This window comes from Glycine soja, chromosome 2, assembly GCF_004193775.1.
Source record: "Glycine soja cultivar W05 chromosome 2, ASM419377v2, whole genome shotgun sequence".
NCBI lineage: Eukaryota > Viridiplantae > Streptophyta > Magnoliopsida > Fabales > Fabaceae > Glycine > Glycine soja.
The window spans coordinates 9636215-9658248 of NC_041003.1; the positions used below are offsets into that span (position 1 = coordinate 9636215).

At 33.8% G+C, this 22034-nt stretch overlaps 2 protein-coding genes across 3 annotated transcripts; one reads left to right on the forward strand and one right to left on the reverse strand.

The window, feature by feature from the left end:
- Nucleotides 1–2392: 2392 nt before the first annotated feature.
- LOC114386021 (protein decapping 5-like) lies at nucleotides 2393–9095 on the reverse strand. Its single transcript, XM_028346035.1, has 8 exons — nucleotides 8824–9095; nucleotides 6412–6512; nucleotides 6002–6073; nucleotides 4928–5923; nucleotides 3731–3805; nucleotides 3162–3356; nucleotides 2933–3043; nucleotides 2393–2860 (listed from the first exon to the last, which is right to left on the reverse strand). Exons 1-8 carry the CDS (start codon nucleotides 8969–8971, stop codon nucleotides 2708–2710), a joined length of 1851 nt encoding a protein of 616 aa, XP_028201836.1. The 5' UTR covers nucleotides 8972–9095; the 3' UTR covers nucleotides 2393–2707.
- A 4286-nt stretch (nucleotides 9096–13381) lies between these two features.
- Nucleotides 13382–21956, forward strand: LOC114386029 (protein CROWDED NUCLEI 3-like). 2 transcript variants are annotated; one of them, XM_028346042.1, is made up of 8 exons: nucleotides 13382–13877; nucleotides 15184–15393; nucleotides 16024–16277; nucleotides 16381–16651; nucleotides 16765–16848; nucleotides 17728–19838; nucleotides 21138–21351; nucleotides 21435–21956. In XM_028346042.1, the coding sequence occupies exons 1-8, from the start codon at nucleotides 13602–13604 to the stop codon at nucleotides 21648–21650; spliced, it is 3636 nt and encodes a 1211-aa protein (XP_028201843.1). In that variant the 5' UTR covers nucleotides 13382–13601; the 3' UTR covers nucleotides 21651–21956. The 2 variants fall into 2 exon arrangements, with proteins under 2 accessions (XP_028201843.1, XP_028201848.1); XM_028346047.1 differs by having other exon boundaries at nucleotides 13383–13877; nucleotides 21141–21351.
- The last annotated feature ends 78 nt before the right edge of the window (nucleotides 21957–22034 follow it).

The window sequence follows — 22034 nt, forward strand, 5'->3', positions numbered from 1 at the left end:
GAGACTAAGTTTCATTTTCTCAGGGATCAAGTGTGCAGAGGAAGGATAGGTTTGCATCATTGTCCAATAGAAGTTCAAGTGGCTGATATTTTGACCAAAGGATTGAAGACTCAGAGGTTTTTGATGCTGAGAAAGATGCTGAACATTGTGTGTTTCTGATGTTTTTTTTTAGCAGTGTTCAGTATTGTATAAGTCTAGAGACTAAGTTTCATTTTCTCAGGGATCAAGTGTGCAGAGGAAGGATAGGTTTGCATCATTGTCCAATAGAAGTTCAAGTGGCTGATATTTTGACCAAAGGATTGAAGACTCAGAGGTTTTTGATGCTGAGAAAGATGCTGAACATTGTGTGTTTCTGATGTTTTTTTTTAGCAGTGTTCAGTATTGTATAAGTCTAGAACTTTTGAATTATAGGGGGGTGTTAAACGGGTAATTCAATACCTCTAGTCTGTAACCAAGAGGTTTACTGGTTAACCTTGTAAATAGGCATGGTTACTATTGCCTATAAATAGACTCAATACATGTTGTAATTGAAATAACTTCTCAATAATACATTACATTTGGTGCACAGTATTTTTTGCACATTACAAAAAATTCTTTCCTCTGGTTCTAACATGATCAAGGGTTGTTGGTCATCGATACATTCTATTGACCTTTTTTTGGATTACAAAATTTTGATATTAAAGATACATGCGAGAAATTTGGGAATGGTTTTGAAATTAAAAATTCAAAACGAAAACTAGATTTGATTTTCAAATATTTCATAACGGAAAACGAAAAACCAACCCAAAGGAGGCCTTAGTTTTATTAAATATAATAGTTGAAATAATTGCGTAAATATTATACTGGTGATAAAAATGAAAAAAGATAATAATAACGTTGATGATGATAGATCGCAAGTCGCAACACGGAAACGAGAAAATCCTTTTAAACTCACCAGAGAAGGTCGTTGGAATCGCCGGTTGAGTTAATGGTGTCGTCGTCACAAAAAGTTGCGCCACAATGTGAGTGAAGCGTAGTGTAACGGATCCGCACACACAACACAACAATTCATTTTACATTTTGAGAATTTTGGATGGAAAGTTGCTATTTGCACTACCACTTTTGTTATTCTCACTAGCCACGTGGGTGGTCTTTTATTTACATTTTGAGATAATTGCGTAAATATTATACTGGTGATAAAAATGAAAAAAGATAATAATAACGTTGATGATGATAGATCGCAAGTCGCAACACGGAAACGAGAAAATCCTTTTAAACTCACCAGAGAAGGTCGTTGGAATCGCCGGTTGAGTTAATGGTGCCGTCGTCACAAAAAGTTGCGCCACAATGTGAGTGAAGCGTAGTGTAACGGATCCGCGCACACAACACAACAGTTCATTTTACATTTTGAGAATTTTGGACGGAGAGTTGCTATTTGCACTATCACTTTTGTTATTCTCACTAGCCACGTGGGTGGTCTTTTATTTAATAGAATATATCCTTCACCAAATTTTAGCATATGAAATATGAACACTTTTGGGCTGATTAATTATTTTATTATATCTTAAAATTATTATATTCTCTCAAAAAATATTTATTATATCTTAAAATTTCTTCTAATTGATCTTTGAAAAAAATAATTAACCTGCATCATTGTAGACCCTGTTAAATATCGTAATTTATTCAAAATATTGTTTATAAACTTAAATGTTATAAATTTAAGAAAAATATTTTTAATTATAATATATTGCGCAAGAGTTATCGTTTTTACAATTGTGTAGTAAACACTTTATTGTTAAATATTGCACAAGAGTTAAATAATTTCCCAATTAAATATAAATCTATTTTTATTATAAAAATCAATCAACAATGATATATGATTTTTTATATATATTTTAAGAGTTTAATATTTATATAATCAAAATATAAAACAATTTTATATTACCATTAAGTCACATACTATTTAAATTATTTTAAGATAATTATTAAACTTATTATATATGATAAATTATAATTAAATGTCTGTAAAATCTTTTACAATTTAGTACATAACCTTTTTTTCTATTTTTAATTCTTACATTTATAACAAATTGTGACAACAAACATAACAATGACAATAACAATTAAATAACAAAGACAATAACAATAATGATAGTAATGTTACAACTTACAAGTCTTTCGATAAAAATTATCTTTGCAACTTACAAGTCTTTCGATAAAAATTATCTTTGCAACTAAGATCCAAGACTAATTTTTTATTTTAAAATTAAATTAAAAAGTCTGAAATAAATTAAAACCAATTGTCTTTATTTAACCAAACAGATTTTCGAAATTTATATTTGAAAACTAAAAACTTACAACCATTATTACCAAATAAAAGGCATTAAAGCCAAATGACCAACAGAGAAATGGATGAGCGAATAATAACTAGCTAATAATTACATGCATAAACAACAATCCTGCAATAAATTAGTCTAAACTTCTGCCTGTTGATATAAGCTAAAATAATATGTTGTACAAACATCTTTCCATCAAACCAAGTGGTAGAGGAGTAACAAGAGGGTAATATGACGAGAGAAAAAAAAATGTCCTACTTATTCTGTGAAACAAACACATAACAGGCAACACAACAATGAAGCATAATCTCTAACATACTTATGGTTCTTTAATGGAAGGCTACCTAGGCTCTTGTTCTCCACCATGTTCATGACTAAACATTAACTGCCACCTACAAAGTGCGACTTGGCATGCCGCGTCCCCTCCCTCGTCCAGAGTAGCCATACCCTCCTCCTCTTCCATAATAACCACCTCGAGTACGTCCACCACGGCCAGGGCCACGGCCCCCACGACCACCATGGTACCTCACATAATCGCCAAACGTCTGAACCACAAATCACCAAAAGTATTAACATTGTCACCCCAAAATATGAAATCTAAGAACGAGAGAAATTACCTCAGTATCAATCTTGATTTGTTCGGAGTATCGAGTCCTTCCATTCTGTGAAGCATTACCATGCATGTTGGAAGAGAGCGAGTCAAAGAAGTCGTCCTTGTTATAAACAGGCTGCAAAAACCATGAAAAACAGAGAAACAAACACGATAGGAAGACAAGAAAACAAATTACAGAAATACATGTCGGTAAAAACTGGATGCATATAAAGCTGCACATTAGATAACATTACCTTAACCTCAATGTTTGATACATCGTCATTGTCTTCATCTTGGTAATCTTCATCAAAGGCATTTTCTTCCCCGTTATTGTCTTTTGAATGAGACTTACTTTTACCAAGATGACCCCATACTTCATCCTTTTTGAACTTCTCATTCATTGCTGTGAAATCAAAATCTTCAGTGAATTTTGTGACTGAGCGGAAACCCTGCAAACATTAATCAAATTTTTCATGAACTCAACTGAATATTACAATTATAATCTTATCAATAGAAGAAAACAAAATCAAAATATTGACAATTTTCTGGCAGATTCATTTAGCTAATCTTAATGATCCAACATTTACTATAAAAAAAAACATAAAATAGAGCATATTTCATTGTAGATATTTATAATAAGTGATGATTGAAGTTTGAAAACTCGAAAGTAACAACCCCAAGCCCATCCACCCCCTTCCCCTCAAAACAAGAAAGCCTTTAAAACTCCAAATCATTATTCATTCAATACATTCTCGATTTCTATCGGTACAAGTGATTCTAAAAATGCCTACAAATATAAATGAAACAGTAAATTGAAAGTTACCCCAGTTCCTCTTCCTCTTCCACGTCCTCTATAACTATAGCCATGATGATGAGTTTGGGTAGGAGCTCCACCAGGCTTAAAAAAATGCAACCAAGTAGTGTCAGAAGTTGATCTCAATCAGAATAGATGGTAAACAAAATAAGATAATAATCATAATATAATTAAACATTCATACTTATGGTATTAGGTATTAATCACTTGGTGCAAATTTTATTCGATAAAAGCACAAAGCAAACAAATTAAGAAAGGTTCATCGATCATCATAATTCAAGTATGGAAGTCACCAATTAAAACCATAGACAAACCAAAACAAATCCAACACTAATACTCTGCAAAAAGAAACGGAAAGAAAACAGAAAAGTTGATCAAGAGGGAAGAGTTTGTAAACAATCTAAATTACATAACACAACTTCCCCATATTCCACCAGAATAGATCATAGCCTAGCTTACAGGATGGGAAGGGTGCAACTTGCCATGGAAGATTAAAGTGAAAGTGTCATATAATTGCCATGTTTGCAACAACATTAGAACACGTCAAATGCACATCCAACTTGGACTAAAATGAAAATATATAACTCATGCATTGAGTTGAAAATTTTATATCAACTTTCACTACAAACTTGCTTTTTAGATAAGTGTTTTCAAATACAAGTCCCTTGGAATTTAGTGCATTTGGTTTCATGATCGAAAGCTTTAGAATTGATTTTCCTTCCAGTACATGATTTTAGTAGAAATTTAGATGTTTAGTTATTTGTTAAGGAAAAAGTGATTTTGCTGCAAAACTTAAGTTTAACTATTAGTGATAAAACATAACTTTTGGGTTTAGTGGAAAAATTTAGACAATGTTTTACATCAAACTTGCTTTCAAGATAAAAACATCCAATCATGAATAACTTTCCTTCAAAATCAATTATACAAAATTAATTTCATTCAAAATCAATTTTGTAAATGCTCGTCCAAACAAACTTACTTCTAACCATTACTTCTAACCAAAATCAATTTTGCAAAAAATGCTCATCCAAACTCACTAAATACCTTTGGATGATGAAATTATTCTAGTTAATTTACGAGGCTCTGATCTCCACCATGTTAACATATTGTATAAAAACATACAAGCACATGCAAAACCATAACAAGTGGGTGTGTGTGTGTGTGTCTGCATGAAACAAACTGATAGATCAAGAGAAAGAAGGATACCCTGTGATTGGGCCGTGAAGTTACTGGCAATGGCAGTATTGGTGGTTGAGTTTCCACAGAAACTGGTACAGATGGCTCAGGAGATGATGTTGATGATACCTGAACAACTTCAACATCCTTATGAGGTGCTTGTGAAGGCTGAGCCGAAGAAACTATAATTGGTCCAGGCTTCAATAATTGTCCTGGGGTTACCAAAGAAGGTGCTGATGTTTCTGTGTGGATAGAAGTCGATGATTCAACAACTGCAGGAGACAACTGGGATACAGATTGGTAGGGCAAGCTTGAACCTGAAATTGCATTCGATTTGCTGGAAATGGGTGGCACTATAGCATTGATATCTCGAGCAGGATTGGTCAGCAAAGCCAGTGATGGTAAGTTAGAAGCTAACATGGCTGCGGAAGTTGAAACATTGGGTGCCTTATTTGCTACTGATACTGGAAAAATTTCAGAAGCAAGCGTTGCAGAAGGAACGGGAGATAAAGCAGAAGGAGCAGGAGGCAAGGCTGAAGGAGCAGGAGGCAAAGCAGAAGGTGCTGGAGGCAAATTAGGAGGCAAGGAAGCAGATGTTACACTAGGGGTACTAGCACTCACAGGCAGCAAAGATGATGGCAATTCAGGCAAATTAGAAGATACAGTAGGTAAAGGGGGGGTAAAATTGGGATACTGCATTGGCTGCTGCATAGATGAAGGCATTGATAAACCAGGTGGCGGTTGAAGCAAAGATTGTTGGTGTAATTGAGGAAGCCCATTTGGGGCACCATAATATCCTTGCCAATACATTGGTGGCATAGCAAGCCGACCACCATTTGCATTAGGAGCAGGTGGAGAAGCTCCCCACGATCCTATGTTCCCTCCAGGTTGATACAAAGGTAAGGGCCCTTGAAAATTTGACCCGGGAAGTCCAAGTTGTGTGGTATGAGAGCTAGGATCAGTCAAAGACCCACTTACAGCAGAAGGCAAACTTGTAGATGTGGTCACCGGGAAAGGATAGTGAGACTGCATATGCAATTTCATATAATTAGGATGTGATTAATTTAACTGGTTCTTAATTCAGACAACAATTTTCTCATCCACCTGAATAATAGCTGGGTCATTGTTGACTTGTGGAGTAGGCTGGACAGGTGGAGAAGATTTAACCTGTAAATCCTGCAGAAAAAATTAAGACAGATGTCTCAGCTGATCTGATTCTTGTATAATATGGACATAAATCAGAAAACATTTACACACAGTAACATCTAAACAAGATTTTATTGAGCTATTAAATTAACTCGTAAAACATACAAGAAAATCTGAATCATCCTCCTAATGTTCCATCTCCCAGTATTTGTATTCAAAGATTCTAGAACCAAGTTGAACCAAAAAAGTTTCTTTACAAAATGTCACACAAGTGGCATGCTATTGTTTCTAATGTACACTCAACCAAATCAGGTGCAAATACATTAACTATTTAGAAAAAGCACTTGTATATATTCCATGCATGATACCTTGATGTCAGTCCCACGGAAAAGTATATACTCATAAACCTTGTCACTGGGAGGGATTTGTGGGCCATCCTTTTTCCTTCCTTCTGTTCCAAAAGACCGCACTACAACACAAAAAACAAAAGCATCACTCCACCAATCCAGCCCATGATAGTAAACATGTTTAGGTGGTAAAATCAAAGCAGCAATATCCACATTGTTGCATGAAAATCTTGCACATATGAAAGCTAACAATCAACAATCTTGATCATTTGAACTGTAACCAAACAGCACAACATTTATTACTAACATACACCAAAATGTCATTTAGAAGGAATACCTGGGCATATAAATTTAATTTTCTTAAAACACACCCAAAGTGTAACTTGTTAAGGTACCGGTACTCCTTCTAAAAAATAAGTTGTGTACATTAACATGTGTGTGCGTGTGTGCATATATTGCTCAACTATAAAAAAATGATTGTTATCAATCTCGAATAGTGGCATGGCAAGGAGTGACTGACTCCAATATCACTATGCAGGATAGCGGGAAGCCAACTATTCTAAAAAAAATTTGTTACTATAATCAGTGTTGTTAAATGGCAGCCCTATGACCACTTTGGCTGAATGGCACGACATTGTTTTTTTGCCAATCGCCATAGGCAATTTGTGAAGGGATGCCCACTATGGCGGTGCATAGGCCTCAATGGTGTGTTTATATGACGGAATATTGGCCTTCTACCATTGATAACACTGCTATTAATTTATTTTATTATGTTATTTAGTGTTTTCTTACTATGTTTAGTTTATTAATTATATTATATGTTACGCTTTAAATTTAAAAGAGAGAATCTAAACTGGATTCAAATAGAGGCCCAAAAAACCAAAACAAAAAAAGGAGAAAAAACCGCTTTGGCACATTCCCCTAACCCTTTGTTTACCATAATCCTATGACCCCAGTAGCTATGTGTTGCCTCCCCCTTATTAGAGATTCAATTGTAAATGAAAGAGAGCAAAACAGAGAGAGAGAGAGAGAGAGAGAGAGAGAGATCACAGATGGAGAAGGGGACAACAGGTCAGAAAGAGCTGTGCTGACATAATAGCCTAAAGGGATAAGGCGCAGCACTCATGGAAGCTGCTCTATTATGCCATGATTCCTGCTATTCCAGCAGGAAAAGCATCCATGGCGTTCACAACACTGAGCGCTGTGTATAACAAAATGAAAGGGCAGAACAATCTCTGAGGGAGAGCAGGGAACAGTGAGAGAGTGAACTGAATAGAAATGAATAGAAAAAGTAGAACAGAACATCAGATGTAGTGCAGAGAACAGAGCAAGGCAAGGAAACACCAGGAAGGTGCCAAAAAACATCAGAAATTGCCGGGAATGTCACCAAAAAGTAGTGGGTCATGTTTCAGAGATACGAGGGTGGGTTACTGTTTCAAAATAGAGTTTTGATTTCAAATCTTGAAGAAGGGAGTGAAATAACTCAAATGCCTCCCAAAATAAACCTTACATGACACCATATTGTGGGGGTAAACGGGTTTCAACCATTAATCAAAGTTGCACCCACTACTGCCACAAATGGTTGTAATTCATGACGCTCCAGGAATGACAGCAAACTGCAACGCACCACACTACATGGAGTGAACTGCAAAGCGACACACTACAACAGTTCTAGAGTGCATGATTGCCAATCCTGGAAAACAGATATGAGATACGTATGCCAATTATTATTCTCTCACTGACATTAATATCCCAAACAGAATAGGGAAAATTATGAATTTCCATTCTTTAATTCAGTGTGGCCTTAGTGTTTGGAAGATTTGCCATTAATCCATCACCACTGTAGTATTTGAATTTTGCTTCTTTCAGTGTTGCACATGATTCTAACTGGCTAACGACTTAGGGACTTTCTAAGCTTTCAGGTTTGTTATTTGCTCCTTGTATTTATCGTTCACCAAGCTTTCCACTGATCCGGAATGAGATGACTGTACAATCCACAAAAGTAAACAGCGAATAACAAACTAATACAAGAATCAAACGCAAGTCATTGTCCAAGTGAGAATCACATGCTAACATAAAGAGCAAAATTCAGAAACTCAAACAGATACAGATTAAAACAACATAACAAACTTGAGAGATATCAGTAAAAACATGTAACCCAGATGCTGCAGGGAGAAAAAAAAACATCAAGGCCCCAAAAACTATCACAAGTTAAAAAATTTCCTTGCCTGTGGCACGAATTAACACCCCTGTGACAAAACCCACTCTTCAGAATTAAATAATAAAAATAACAACAACATAACAAAGATCAAATTTTGTCAGCGAATTCAGAGATCTGAAACCAAAGGAGCCAAATTAAACTGAAAAAGAACAAAACCAAGAAAGGATTGAGGGAAATTCATACGAAAAAAGAAGTGGGTAGCAGAAGAATACCGTTTCTGAGGCCAATACTGGACTCTTCGGTGTTGATGTTGTAGAGAATACCTTCGTATCTGATCTCACTCTTAGAGGTCAAGCTTATCAAGCTCCCAATGTACGAATCGGCCGCGGAACTCGATCGAGAAGCGCTCTCAGACGCCATAATCGAAAGCGAATCAGATTAGGGTTTGGGTTTCGGGGCTCCTTGTTCGAAGCCCCTAATCTAATCGGTGTCAAGTTTCTTTGAACTGGGGTGATACAATGTGAATGAGATGATGTAATATTTATTTAGTATATATATATAGCATATGATTTTGCCTTACATGGAAATTAGAGATAAGCGGATGTTTGGGTTTTGAGACTTGAGAGGGAGAAAATCTAGTCCAAGGTTTGTCTTTGATTCAATAATATAAAGGTTAAATTAGTATTTATGTCTTTTAATTTGTTTGTAATGTTTAATTAGGTATTTTAATTATTAGGTGGTTTAATTGGATTATCTAATTATTTAAAATAATTTAATTGAATCATTTAGGTGTTAACATTATTAACAGGTCATTTACATTAGATTTTATCATGAATAATAATAGAGGTTTAACTAATTGATTTGTTAACGACGTTAACACCTAATAGACAAAAATAATTTAATTGAATCATTTTAATAATTAGAGAATTTTGAATCACTTAATAATTAGATGATCTAATTGAACATTAAAAATAAATTAGAAGACCTAAACATTACTTTAACCGTAATATAAATAAGAGTTTAAAAATTATTATGTAAAATGATTTTATACTCTTATTTAATTTTAAATTATCATTTAAATTACTTTAAGATAATTATTTTAAAATTCAAGTAACTTATCACATATGATGAGATATGATTAGATAACTTTATAAAAAAAAAATTATACTGGTAGTGTATATTTCCTTTTTTTTCTATAAATAATTTGTAGTTAATTAATACATTTTTTTCTCCTTTCATCTTATAAACGTGTTTTGATAGGTAAAAGATTTTTTTATGATATGATAGGTAAAAGATTTAGTTAAAAATTTCTATTTGAAAATTATATTTAAAATATTGTTTAATTAATTGATAATGTAAAAGAAATACACTAAAATTTATTTTAATTAAACTAATGAGAAATCATTGCTTAAATATTATGTTTTATAATACAGTTTTTTTATTGTTAGAAGTCTATACAAATAATAAAATAACAACTTTTATTGTTTGAAATCCTAAAAGTTTTCATTTTTTTAAATTAATTCTTTTAAGATATCAAATTTATAATCTATAATCTACTTATAGTTGCTTTTTTTAAGGATAATGTATAATTTCTTTGTAGTAATATTAATATTTTGAAGCTTCATTGCTTACTATTTACACTTCTTCACATATGAAAACTTTATTCAACTGTTTAATTAAATTTTAGCATATGGTATGAATTTTATAACTGAATAAATTATTTTTTTGTCTAACAATTAGCATGATCACATATGCTATATTTTTTTTGTATTGTAACCTGTATACAACCAAGAGAAAAAAAAAATCAAATTGAGCATGAAGGAAAGTTATTTCACTACTATATGCAAATAAGACGTTGCAAATTCCATGAGGTTGAATTACAAGAATACGCATCATATCTTTCTTATTATTCTCATCTTTGGTGGAAATCAACACAGTAATTACTTTCTCTAAGTGTATGATCAAAGTTAACTTACCAATCTTGTTGTAACTTATCATGAATGATTTGTATAATTTAGGCATACACATGGTATGGTGGGAAAATGTGGGTGATCTTTGAATAGCAAGCTTTGAGTTTATGTATAATTGCACATATTAAAACCCTTAATCCTAAGTCAAATTAAGCCTTTGCAATATGGAGAGGAGTTCAACTTGTAAGTTAGTATTGAAACCAATGAATCTCATAATCAACGGCCACTTGCAATTCAAATGAGTTCTCCCAAGCCAACATGGTTAGGATTCCCAAAATTATTATGATCTACATGATCACTACAATGGTTTCACAAGAAGGGTGCTATGAGACTCATCCTCCTAAGTGGAAACACATTTGAAATGAGTGAAAATATATTACAAGCAATTGAGACAACAAACTTATTTTAGATGCTTAGAAGACATATAATTTTTGTTCGTCATGCTTTGCAAGTTGTGTATCTTTTGTGCCTACCAAGGACCAACAAGGAAAATTCCTTGTTTTGGATCCCGAATATCATCTTAACCTATGTATATTATCCATTTGATGGAAGAAATCATAAGAATCAAGCACCAACAAAATTTATAGTCTTCTTGATAGACTACAGTCACATATAATATCTACAATATTTAATCAACTTAGTAACAACATTAACAAATGTTATTGAAGACTAAACCTTGATGGTAAAAACCTTACATGATTTAAGCAACATTGTAGGTAGCTAGTTAAAGATATAATTATTTTTTAGCTTTTATATTCCAAATCCACATCCTTTTGGTATCATTCATAATGTTCATCCTAACCTTGCCAATATTGCTTGAAAACAATTCTTTGGAATTCATCAGGTTTGAATGGGGTATTTAAATAAGACAATTCATTTTTTTAGTGAATTTGAAATATCCCTATTATAATTTAGTTGTTTGGATACGAGATTTCAAAAAATTTAAATTTACGTCATTTTTAAAGGATTTTAATAGACTAAAATCGTAGGAATTGAAATTCCACTTAAACGGTAAGAATTTCAAATTTTCTACTCTCACACCGTAGGCGGCCCAACTTAAAATCGTAGGAATTGAAATTTTACTTTAGGTCATTTTTAAAGGATTTCACTTTCAAATAAAAAAATTGTGTCTTTTTATGCCTAATTGAAGTGATATTTTCACTCTTGTAAAAATTTTATTTATGATGATTTTACTGTATTTTCTGTAATGAAAGATCACTTTGTTAGGGATCTATTTGAAAGAGTGAGAATAGGTGCAGGGGGGTTTTAGGTGTGATAAAATTTTAGCAACACTTGACAGCAATGTGTTTTTGTTATGTGCTTCTCATAGTTGGTTATTTACATTCATGCACTCTTGCTTGTATTATTGAATTTTATTTCATCATCATGCCTCATTATTTGGATAGAAACGGCCATACTCTAATTTAATACTTAGATATTATGTCAGATAATTTTAACAAGGAAGTTTTGTTGCAAAGCAAGTTGTTCCTCAGATTTATGTTCTCATCCATTTTTAGTCCTCTCTTGCTTGCTAAAGAGAACGACACATCTCTTTCATTCAACTTCAACTCATTTGCAAGCATGAAATACCAAATCACATGCAGTGTTTTAAATACTTCAACTTCAAAATTGAGAATGAATTCACTTTGAAAAATCATTTACAAGTCCTATGGAAAGCATTTAGAAATGATGAAATATCCAACATAATACGAGTAACTTAAATTTTATGCTTAAACTAACAACATTATGAACATATTAGACATAAGCATTCTCTTACAAAATGGAATGAATTGTCATATTCTAGAAATTGTAGATGATTAGATATTTAGATCTTATTAGTGATTTCCTTGGTATAATTTGCACTCCCATTTCAATTAATTTTTTTATTGAATGGAATCATATGTCATACTAAGTTATCTATCCTTCCTGTTGTGGTTTATATTATTTTGTTTATTCTATGTCAGGTTATCGTGCACAAGGAATAGAGGAATTACATTCTTACAAAACAAGAAAAAAAGTTGATCCTTCAAACAATGTTTAACTATGTTATTTGTTTTGAATCCTCTAATCTTTAAAATAGTTCGTGAATGATTAAATATTATTAGTGGAATTACATCAACGTGAATAATATATGATTTTAGGTCTTGATATGTATTGAAGTATTTTCTTCTCTTATTAAGAATGAAATTAATATTAATATTTGAATTTTGTATGAGATGATTGTCCTTAAATTATATAATTGTTTATTTTCAATATATTTTTAAAAATTATTGGGAGACTGCATAATTGAATTGTTTTTACAAGGAATTAGATTGAACAAGAAATTAGATATCATTCATCTTTAATTTTACAATATTATTTAATCCTAGTTTTTTTAACGTTAATACAAGAATATTATGTAAGATTTAAAATTGTTTAATCCAATTATTATTATTTATTTATTTTTATGTTTTTAATTATTAAATATTAAAATAAAATTATTTTAAATATTTAAGTATTTAAAAAATGACTAATATTTATTTTTATTCAATATTGAAATTTTAATTTTAAAATAAATATTTAAAAATGAAAAATTTAATTTCATTGAGATTAAATTACTTTTATTCTAATAAAAAAATTCAAATATAAAAAATTAAATTATTTCATGTAAACAAAATATTTACAAAATAAAAAAATTTAAATAAAAAAAAATTATGTATTTGAAAAAAGACTTTTCAATGAACTATTAAATGATAACATTTAGATTAGAAAAGTGTCTTCAAACAATATTGTCGCACAAAAATGGACCGTTTAATTTCCCCAATTTAATATCCTCATTTGTCGCACAAAAAATCTCAAATTATTGCAATCCAAATTGGTGTAGTAGTACAAAATACAGACTCTGCTACAGCCTAAAAGGACGAGAGTTTCTCTTCGCAAAAAACCTTTAAAACCCTTTTTATTACCCTTTTCAAAAAATTTCACACACTTCACCAAAACGCAAATCAATCCCTCCCTTATTTCTTTTCCGGCGAAACCCTCACCGTGGTTTCGTTTTCTCTCACTTTTCCGGCGATTTTTTTCGTTGCATCGAGGGCGCAATGTTCACGCCGCAGAGAAAGGCGTGGCCGGCCGCGGCGGCGTTCACTCCCCTTCGGGGCGGTTCCGCCTCCGCGAAGGGCAAGGCCGTCGCCGAGGGTCCTCCGCCGCCGCCGTTGGGGTCTCTGACGGAAACCACCGTTGCGGTGGGGCTTGACGCCGCGGGGGACGCCGAGGACTGGAAACGGTTCACCAAGTTAGGGTTGCTGGACGAGGCTGTGATGCAGCGGAAGGACCACGAAGCGCTCGTGGAGAAGGTTTCTAGGCTCGAAAGAGAGGTTGGTTTCAATAATTTTTCAAATTTTCATCGTTATTGGTTTGAGACCCTTTTTTAGGGTTTGACTCGTTTGATTTAATGCGTTTTTGCTTAGTTTGTTATTTTATGATTTTTTTTTTTCTTATTAAGATACATTTTGTGGTTTAAATTTATGATTGATTGGCACTTGGCATTTGGTATTTGGTATTTATGATTGATCAATTTGAATCTATAGTTGCAGTTGGTCGCCAATGTTTTGAATATTGTTATTGATGTCACTATCGATGCTGATATGGTTTAGAGAAAGGAACTATTTTGATTGATTCTACTGTGAACTTGAGAGCAAGTACATGAGTTTGGATCCCCCATTTCCCCAAAAATGCAGCCATTATTTGTTGCTGAAATTACTGGCAAATGTGGCTGTGAAAGAAGCGTTGTAGTTGGTAGAGTAATGAAGGCAAAGTATTTTATGCTATTGCATCTAAATGGGTGATTCAGGGGTTGAAACTATAACATGGTTTTGAATTTGGATGGGCCAACAGTGGGTAGAAGAGGACCATATAAAAGTTTCCTTACTGCAATAAATTTCAAATCCTTGTCAGTTGCTTTCCAGTACTTTATAAAGCAAATATATATATATATATATATATATATATATATATATATATATATATATATTGTAGGAAATGTGTAAAAGGACTTTTACAGGAATGAAAGTATGATAAACAGATACTGATATGTGTATATATGCCATTGAATACGATTCAAGTTTTCTATGGTGATGCAATTCAACTATTCTTATGGTATATAGAAAATGATATGGGGGAAGATACGTATATAGATATGTGAATAATATAATATACATATTAATATATAAAACATAATAAATATGTAATTGTAATTCTTCAAACTCAAACTAAGTGCACACTTCTTGGACATCTTCTTGTTAACATAAACCACTGCCTATTGCCCACTGGTAGCAAAACACTGAGAAAAGAAAATAATTTGACCCACTTTAAAATTAAGATTCATTGTAATTAGTGGTTTCTAACACATGATATGTACTGGTGAAGCATCCAATACATGAACATATCTACGCTTGTAACTAATACATGAACATATCTACATTTGTAACCAATACATGAACATATCTATGTGTGTAACCAAACAAATTCTTTGGTGGCCTTTGCATTACAATTTATGAAATATTTTATGGTTGCTAACTTTCCCATCATTGAATTTTATTGCAAAAGCATGTTCTTGTGGAAATCATTTATCTCTGATGATTGATCATTGATGAACTATTTGGTTCCTTTCATTTTTTATAGCTTTTTGACTACCAATACAACATGGGCCTCCTATTGATTGAGAAGAAAGAATGGAATTCAAAGTTTGATCAGCTGAGGCAAGAACTAGCTGAAACTGAAGAGATTCTAAAACGAGAACAGTCAGCACATTTAATTGCATTATTTGAAGTTGAGAAGCGAGAGGAAAATTTGAAGAAAGCATTAAGCACAGAGAGGCAATGTGGGGCTGATGTATGTTTTTTTTATCATCAATTATATATATGATTGTTAGATTTGTCTACTTGCGTGCATTGCTATTTGCTCCTTTCTTCTGTTGATCTTGTCTTCATTTTTACTTTGGTCAGTGTTGGAAGAGCTAATCATAGGTGATTGGGATTTAAATTTTTCCTCTCTTCTGCACTTTCCCCCTTACCTTGAGCTTCATTATGCAGTATTTAGGCATTACCCTTCCATAAAAACCACAATTGATATTGGATAAAAATTATGGCGTGCTTAAAACCATAATTTTATCTGTTTTTGTTTCCTTCCTATACTAATTATTACAAAAATGTCACTTTATATTCACTAGGTTTCTTGTTTTCGAAGATTTGTATAAGAAATGGTGAAAACAACAAAAAACAGGAGTAGTGAAAATAAAAATGATTTTTCTCAAACCAAGTAGGCCTTAAATTATTCGCCATGATACATGTTCTCTTTCCTTATGGATCTTCATGTTGTTCAATACCTCATCAATTTATTTCTATTTCAATTTTATGACAAGATTTGTACGACATTTTTGGATTTGTTTGGGTTGTCGCTTGAGATGTCTGTGTAGATGGTCCTTGATTTGATGTTGATGTTTTGGTAATCAATCAATTGCAGCTTGAGAGAGCTCTGCGTGCAATGCAAGAAGAGCATGCCCAAGTCAAGTCTTCCTCTCATACAAAGCTAGCTAAAGCTAACGCATTGGTTGATGGAATTGAAGAGAAGTCTTCGGTGGTTGACAAGAAACTGCTTGATGCAGAAGCTAAGCTTGCTGAGATAAACAGAAAAAATGCAGAGCTGGATATGAAATTGCGACAGGTGGATGTTCGTGAAAGTTTGCTTCAAAAGGAGCGTTTGTCTTTAGCTACTGAGTATGCTCTATGCACTACATTTTATGGATGTTTCTATACATCATGTTATTTCAGCTCTTTTGCATTGTGGCTTAATTCATTAAGTTGGTATTGTACGTTGCAGTCGAGAATCATTTGAGGCAACATTCTACAAACAAAGGGAAGATTTGAAGGACTGGGAAAGGAAGCTAAAGCAAAGAGAAGATATGCTATGTGATGGTAGGCAAAATCTTGGTGAGAAAGAAGAAAAGATAGTTGAAACTGAGAAGAACCTTAAGCAGAAAGAAAGAGACCTTGAAGTGTTGGAGAAGAAAATTGATTCATCTAATTCTTTAGTGAAAGAAAAGGAAGCTGAGATAATCCAAAGAGTAGCAGATTTAGATGTGGAAGAGAAGGTGCATTTTGTGCATTTTCATTGTGTATCAATGACTTGTGTGTTCTGTTTTTTTATGCAAACATGTATTTCCTGATCCTTTCCATTATTTATGTGTTGTGATTCTGGTTGCAGAAAGTGAATTCTTTAAAGAGCATGCTGGAGATGAAAGAGAAAGAATTGCTTGCACTGGAACTAAAGCTTAGTGCTAGAGAAAGAGTGAGTCTGGGAACCTGGTGACTTTACAATAGAATAAAATGTTGTGCAAAGTTGTTTGCATGATACATCAATTTATAATTGCTTAATACATGCTGCCTAGAAATGAAATCCAAGAAAGATATTGTTGAGATACACGTGTATCTTTTTGAAATATTTAGATTTCAAAGATGCTTAACATGATGCATCTGCTTTTGGCCTTGCTGAGATGCAAGAGTGATATTGTGATGTAAAGTGAGATGACTTGATCTTTTAATCATTTCTAAGAGAACAGAGTAAACTCCATTTTGAATGAATGAATGCTTCTAGGGCTAAGACGTTTTTTTTAGTTTCTGCATCCTACAGTGTCCCACGCAGACATTATTCCACAATTCACAATTAAAAACTCTGGCTGTAATATTAGAAATGCTTTGCTATCTTGACATCTGCTTTTCAAATTTCATTTATGTATTTCATAGTAAAATCGAAGAATTTTAATATTTTAAATAGCATACTTACATACGTGTTATCAGTTCGTTTATTTCTTTTAACTTTTTTACAGGAAAAGGAAATATCAGAGTAACTTTTAACTAATTAGAACTTACTACTTTGTTAAGGATAAAGTTTGCATCATAGGGAGAGATCAAACACTGAAGGCATTATACATTAATGATAGTTTAAAGAATCATTTGCTTAACTGAATGCCTATATGGTCAATATGGGAATGACAACTTTACACAACTTTTGCCAAGTAGGGAAATAAATTGAAAATGCGAATTCACTATATAAACCCATAGTCTTGTGACATCTAAATATAATGTTTTTTGTGAGCAGAACATGTATGTCTTGAGTAACTTACATGATTGTATTGCATTCTGACTGTTGAACCTGTGTTTCCTACAGGAGGGGATCGAGAAGCTCCTTGGTGAACAAAAGGCTACTCTGGATTTAAAGTTGCAGCAGGTTGAACTTGAAATGGAACAAAAGCAGAAATCCCTCGTTGAGGAGTTTAGCAGCAAGGAGGAAGCCTTGGAGCAGAGGGAGGTCGAAGTCAACCATAGGGAAAAAAAGGTTGGAAAAGAAGAGCAGGCCTTGAATAAGAAGGCTGAGAGAATAAAGGAGCAAAATAAGGAGATTGAAGCAAAGTTGAAATCCTTAAAGGAGAAAGAAAAGACTATGATAATTAAAGAGAAAGAGTTGGAGAAGGAAAAACAACAACTGCTTGCTGACCGGGAGAGCCTGGAGAATTTAAATGCTGAACTTGAGAAGATGAAAGCTGAGATTTCTCAGAAGGAGTTGCAAATATGCCAAGAGACTGAGAATTTGAAGCTTACTGAAGATGATAGGGCAGAGCATTCTCGTTTGCAATTGGAACTAAAACAGGAGATAGAGCATACCAGATTGCAGAAGGACTTTATTATGAAGGAAGCTGAAAACTTAAGGGAGGAGAGACAGAGGTTTGAGAAAGAGTGGGAAGTGCTGGATGAAAAAAGAGCAGAAATTACTAATAAGCAGCATGGTATTGATATGGAGAAAGAAAGTTTAAGAAAATTTCAGAACAGTGAAGAAGAAAGGTTGAAAAGTGAGAAACAACATATGCAAGATCATATAAAGAAAGAACTGGAGATGCTTGAATCGGAGAAGGAATCATTTAGAGATTCAATGAAGCAAGAGAAACATCTTTTGTCTGAAAAGGTGAAAAATGAAAAGGCACAAATGCTTCAAGATTTTGAATTGAAGATGAGGAATCTTGAGAATGAAATCCAGAAAAGACAGGAGGAAATGGAGAAAGACTTGCAGGAAAGGGAGAGAAACTTTCAGGAGGAGATGCAAAGAGAGCTTGATAATATTAATAACTTGAAGGATGTTACTGAGAAGGAATGGGAAGAAGTGAAGGCTGAGGGGATTAGGTTAGAAAATGAGAGGAAGGTACTTGAGTCGAACAAGCAGCAACTGAAGTCAGGCCAACATGAGATGCATGAAGATTCTGAAATGCTTATGAATCTCAGCCGGAAGGTTAAGAAGGAACGTGAGCGCCTTGTTGCTGAAAGAAAACATTTTCTTGAACTTGTTGAGAAGCTAAGGAGTTGCAAGGGCTGTGGTGAAGTTGTTAGGGATTTTGTTGTATCTGATATTCAGTTACCTGACTTTAAGGAAAGAGTGGCCATTCCCTCACCTATCTCCCCTGTTCTGAATGACAATCCTCCTAAGAACTCCCAGGACAATATAGCTGCTTCTGAGTTTAACATCTCTGGATCTGTAAAGCCTGTGTCTTGGCTCCGTAAATGCACAACCAAGATTTTCAATCTGTCCCCAAGTAAAAGAGCTGATGCTGTTGGTGCTTTAGACATGCCTGGGACATCACCACTGTCAGATGTCAATTTTAGTGTAGAGAACATAGATGAGGAGCTGCCTACATCTCTTCCTAATATAGGAGCTAGAGTTATTTTTGACGAACGTCAACCAGCAGGTGGGATGGCACATCACTCTTCAGATACACCACACCTCCAATCTGATAACATTGGTAAAGAGGTTGGTGATGAATACTCTCTATCCGTGGGTGATCACAGCCGCGTGGATAGTTTTGTAGATGGAGATCCAGGTGATTCGCAGCAGTCTGTTCCAAAGCTTGGTCGGCGCAAACCTGGGAGGAAAAGCAAATCTGGAATTGCTAGAACACGCTCAGTGAAGGCTGTTGTTGAAGAGGCCAAGGAGTTCCTAGGAAAAGCCCCAAAGAAAATAGAAAATGCAAGCTTGCAGTCTCTCAATACTGATCATATCAGAGAAGACAGTCGAGAAGACTCCAGTCACACTGAGAAAGCCATTGGTAACACTAGAAGGAAACGGCAACGGGCACAAACTTCTAGGATTACAGAAAGTGAGCAGAATGCTGGTGATAGTGAAGGACAATCAGATAGTATTACAGCTGGTGGGCGCAGGAAGAAGAGGCAAACAGTTGCTCCACTGACGCAAGTTACTGGGGAGAAGCGATACAATCTCAGGCGGCATAAGATGTAAGTTTAGTCTCAGGCCTCATCTGGGATCAATAGCAGTTTACATTATATGTTATACTGATTGTGTTTATTTTTTGGGGATAATTATCTAGGATGAGGTGTAAATTGAATATATGTGGGTATTGCTGTTTGGATTAATGATATGTTTGAAATAAATTCATGGTTAATTTTTACTCTGAAGGACTAATCTGTCATTTTTTTCTCCTCCCCTTGCCCCCTTCCTAAAAAGGAATAAAGAAAGAATGTGTTGTTCCAATCTGTTGCACTGATTGGCTTGATTTTATCATTGTGATTTCGAAGATTGCTTCGTTTGGTAATAATAGATCATAATGTCAATCGATCTTTCTAACTGTTTATTGCTTAGTCATTGTGATCTTTAGATTTCAGCATTAGTAAGAATGGTACTTATTATATTGTCTTTGTTAAACTGTGGTGGGAAATGAACTCTTTCGGCGTAAACCACTCAAGTGGCTAGATTATTTAATATATGGACAGAATTACTATTTTTCAGATACTAAAAAAATATTATTGAGATGGAAGTTTCTGTTCTGTAGTATGTTTATTAAAATAAATTCTCTTTTACTAATGATGAAAGGTTAGAGACTTCTTGGGCTAGTTTGTTTAAGCTTATTTTTTTGAAATAAGTGCTTTTTAAATAAAATAAGCAGCTATATGGTTTTATGATGTGTTTGTCTAAACTGTTTTTATTTAAAATAAACAGTTTTATGCTTTTTTTAAGAAGCAAATCCTATTTGCTTCTTAAAAAGCACTTATATAAAAAACACTTTTTAAAAATTGATTTTTAAAGTTTAAACTAACTGACCCTGATTTGTTTATATGACCTCAAGTTGATAAGAATTTGGTTTGTAACTGAGTAGCAGACCTTGCATAATGGTGTATTGTGATCCATGTAGCAGACCTTACATAGTGAGATAAAGTTTTTTTTATTATTCAGAATGTTTAACTGAAATGAGAAAGATCCTTATTGAAGCCACACAATCTTGGTTTGCTCATTTGCTTAGCAATCTTGGCTGTCCAGCTGTAGTGTGTGGTGGATACTTTCCCAATAGTAAATATTATTTTACGTGTGTATAAATAGTAGGAAAGTGAATTGCTCGATTGAGCTACTGTTTAATGCTATTTGAATTTATGTGAGAGGATCTTAAGGGTTTTATTTCAAGGTCTTGCATGTGGCTGGTAAGTATATTTAGCAGCAAAACCATCATGCATCATGTCTGTTAATGTTTGGTGCAGTGGTCATAATTTTCTTGAGTGTTTGACTTCACCCATTTTCTTTAGCAGTGCAGGCAAAGATTCATCAACACAGAACATATCAAATGCAACAAAGAGTGTGGAGAAAGAAGCTGCTGCTGGTAAACTGGAGGGTGATAAAAACACCCCTGAAGTTGTTGAAACTTCATTAGCAGTAGATGATGACAATGTACAAGACACAAACCTGGTGCAGGTCTCGACAGTAAAGACTGTGGAGTTCTCAGATCATAGAGCTGTTAGGGTAACACAGCCTTGTTTTGATGATTGATTTCTTTGAAATTTTTATATGTTCTATTTTATTTTTACAGATTTTTTCCTCTACAGTTTGAACTACCAAAAGATGTTGTTGATGACAATGCTGCTGCAACTGAGACTCTGAATCGTGTGGAGGAAAATGGTACACCAGAATATCAAGATGAAGATGGAAGCACAATCCATGAAGTTGAAAATGATGATGATGATGAGGAGGAGGAGGAAGAGGAGGAACATCCGGGTGAGGTGTCCATTGGAAAGAAGATCTTCAGATTTTTTACAACGTGATGGAAGTAGTTATATCACAAATAGATATACATATGTCATCATTCCTTATTTAGGAGATTAGGCATGTAATATTACTTCGGAGTAACTTCCATGTTTGTTTTGGCATTTATTACTGGCAGATGAGAAGCATTGTTCTGCTGCCTGTGTTCTCAATAACTGTTCTCTTGCGAAAAGATTTGCTGCTTAAGAAAGGATGGTGCTTGCTTCTTCCCAAAATTGAACTAAAGGGGTGAATCCATCTGTATCACGTATTAAACTTCAGTATTAATGTTTGCATTAATTGATAAAATTAAGCAAGTACTTCGATGTTTCAAAACTTTATTTGGAGCATGTGCAGTGAGCCAGTGATTAATGGAAGTTCATATCTAAACAAAAGGCTTCCTA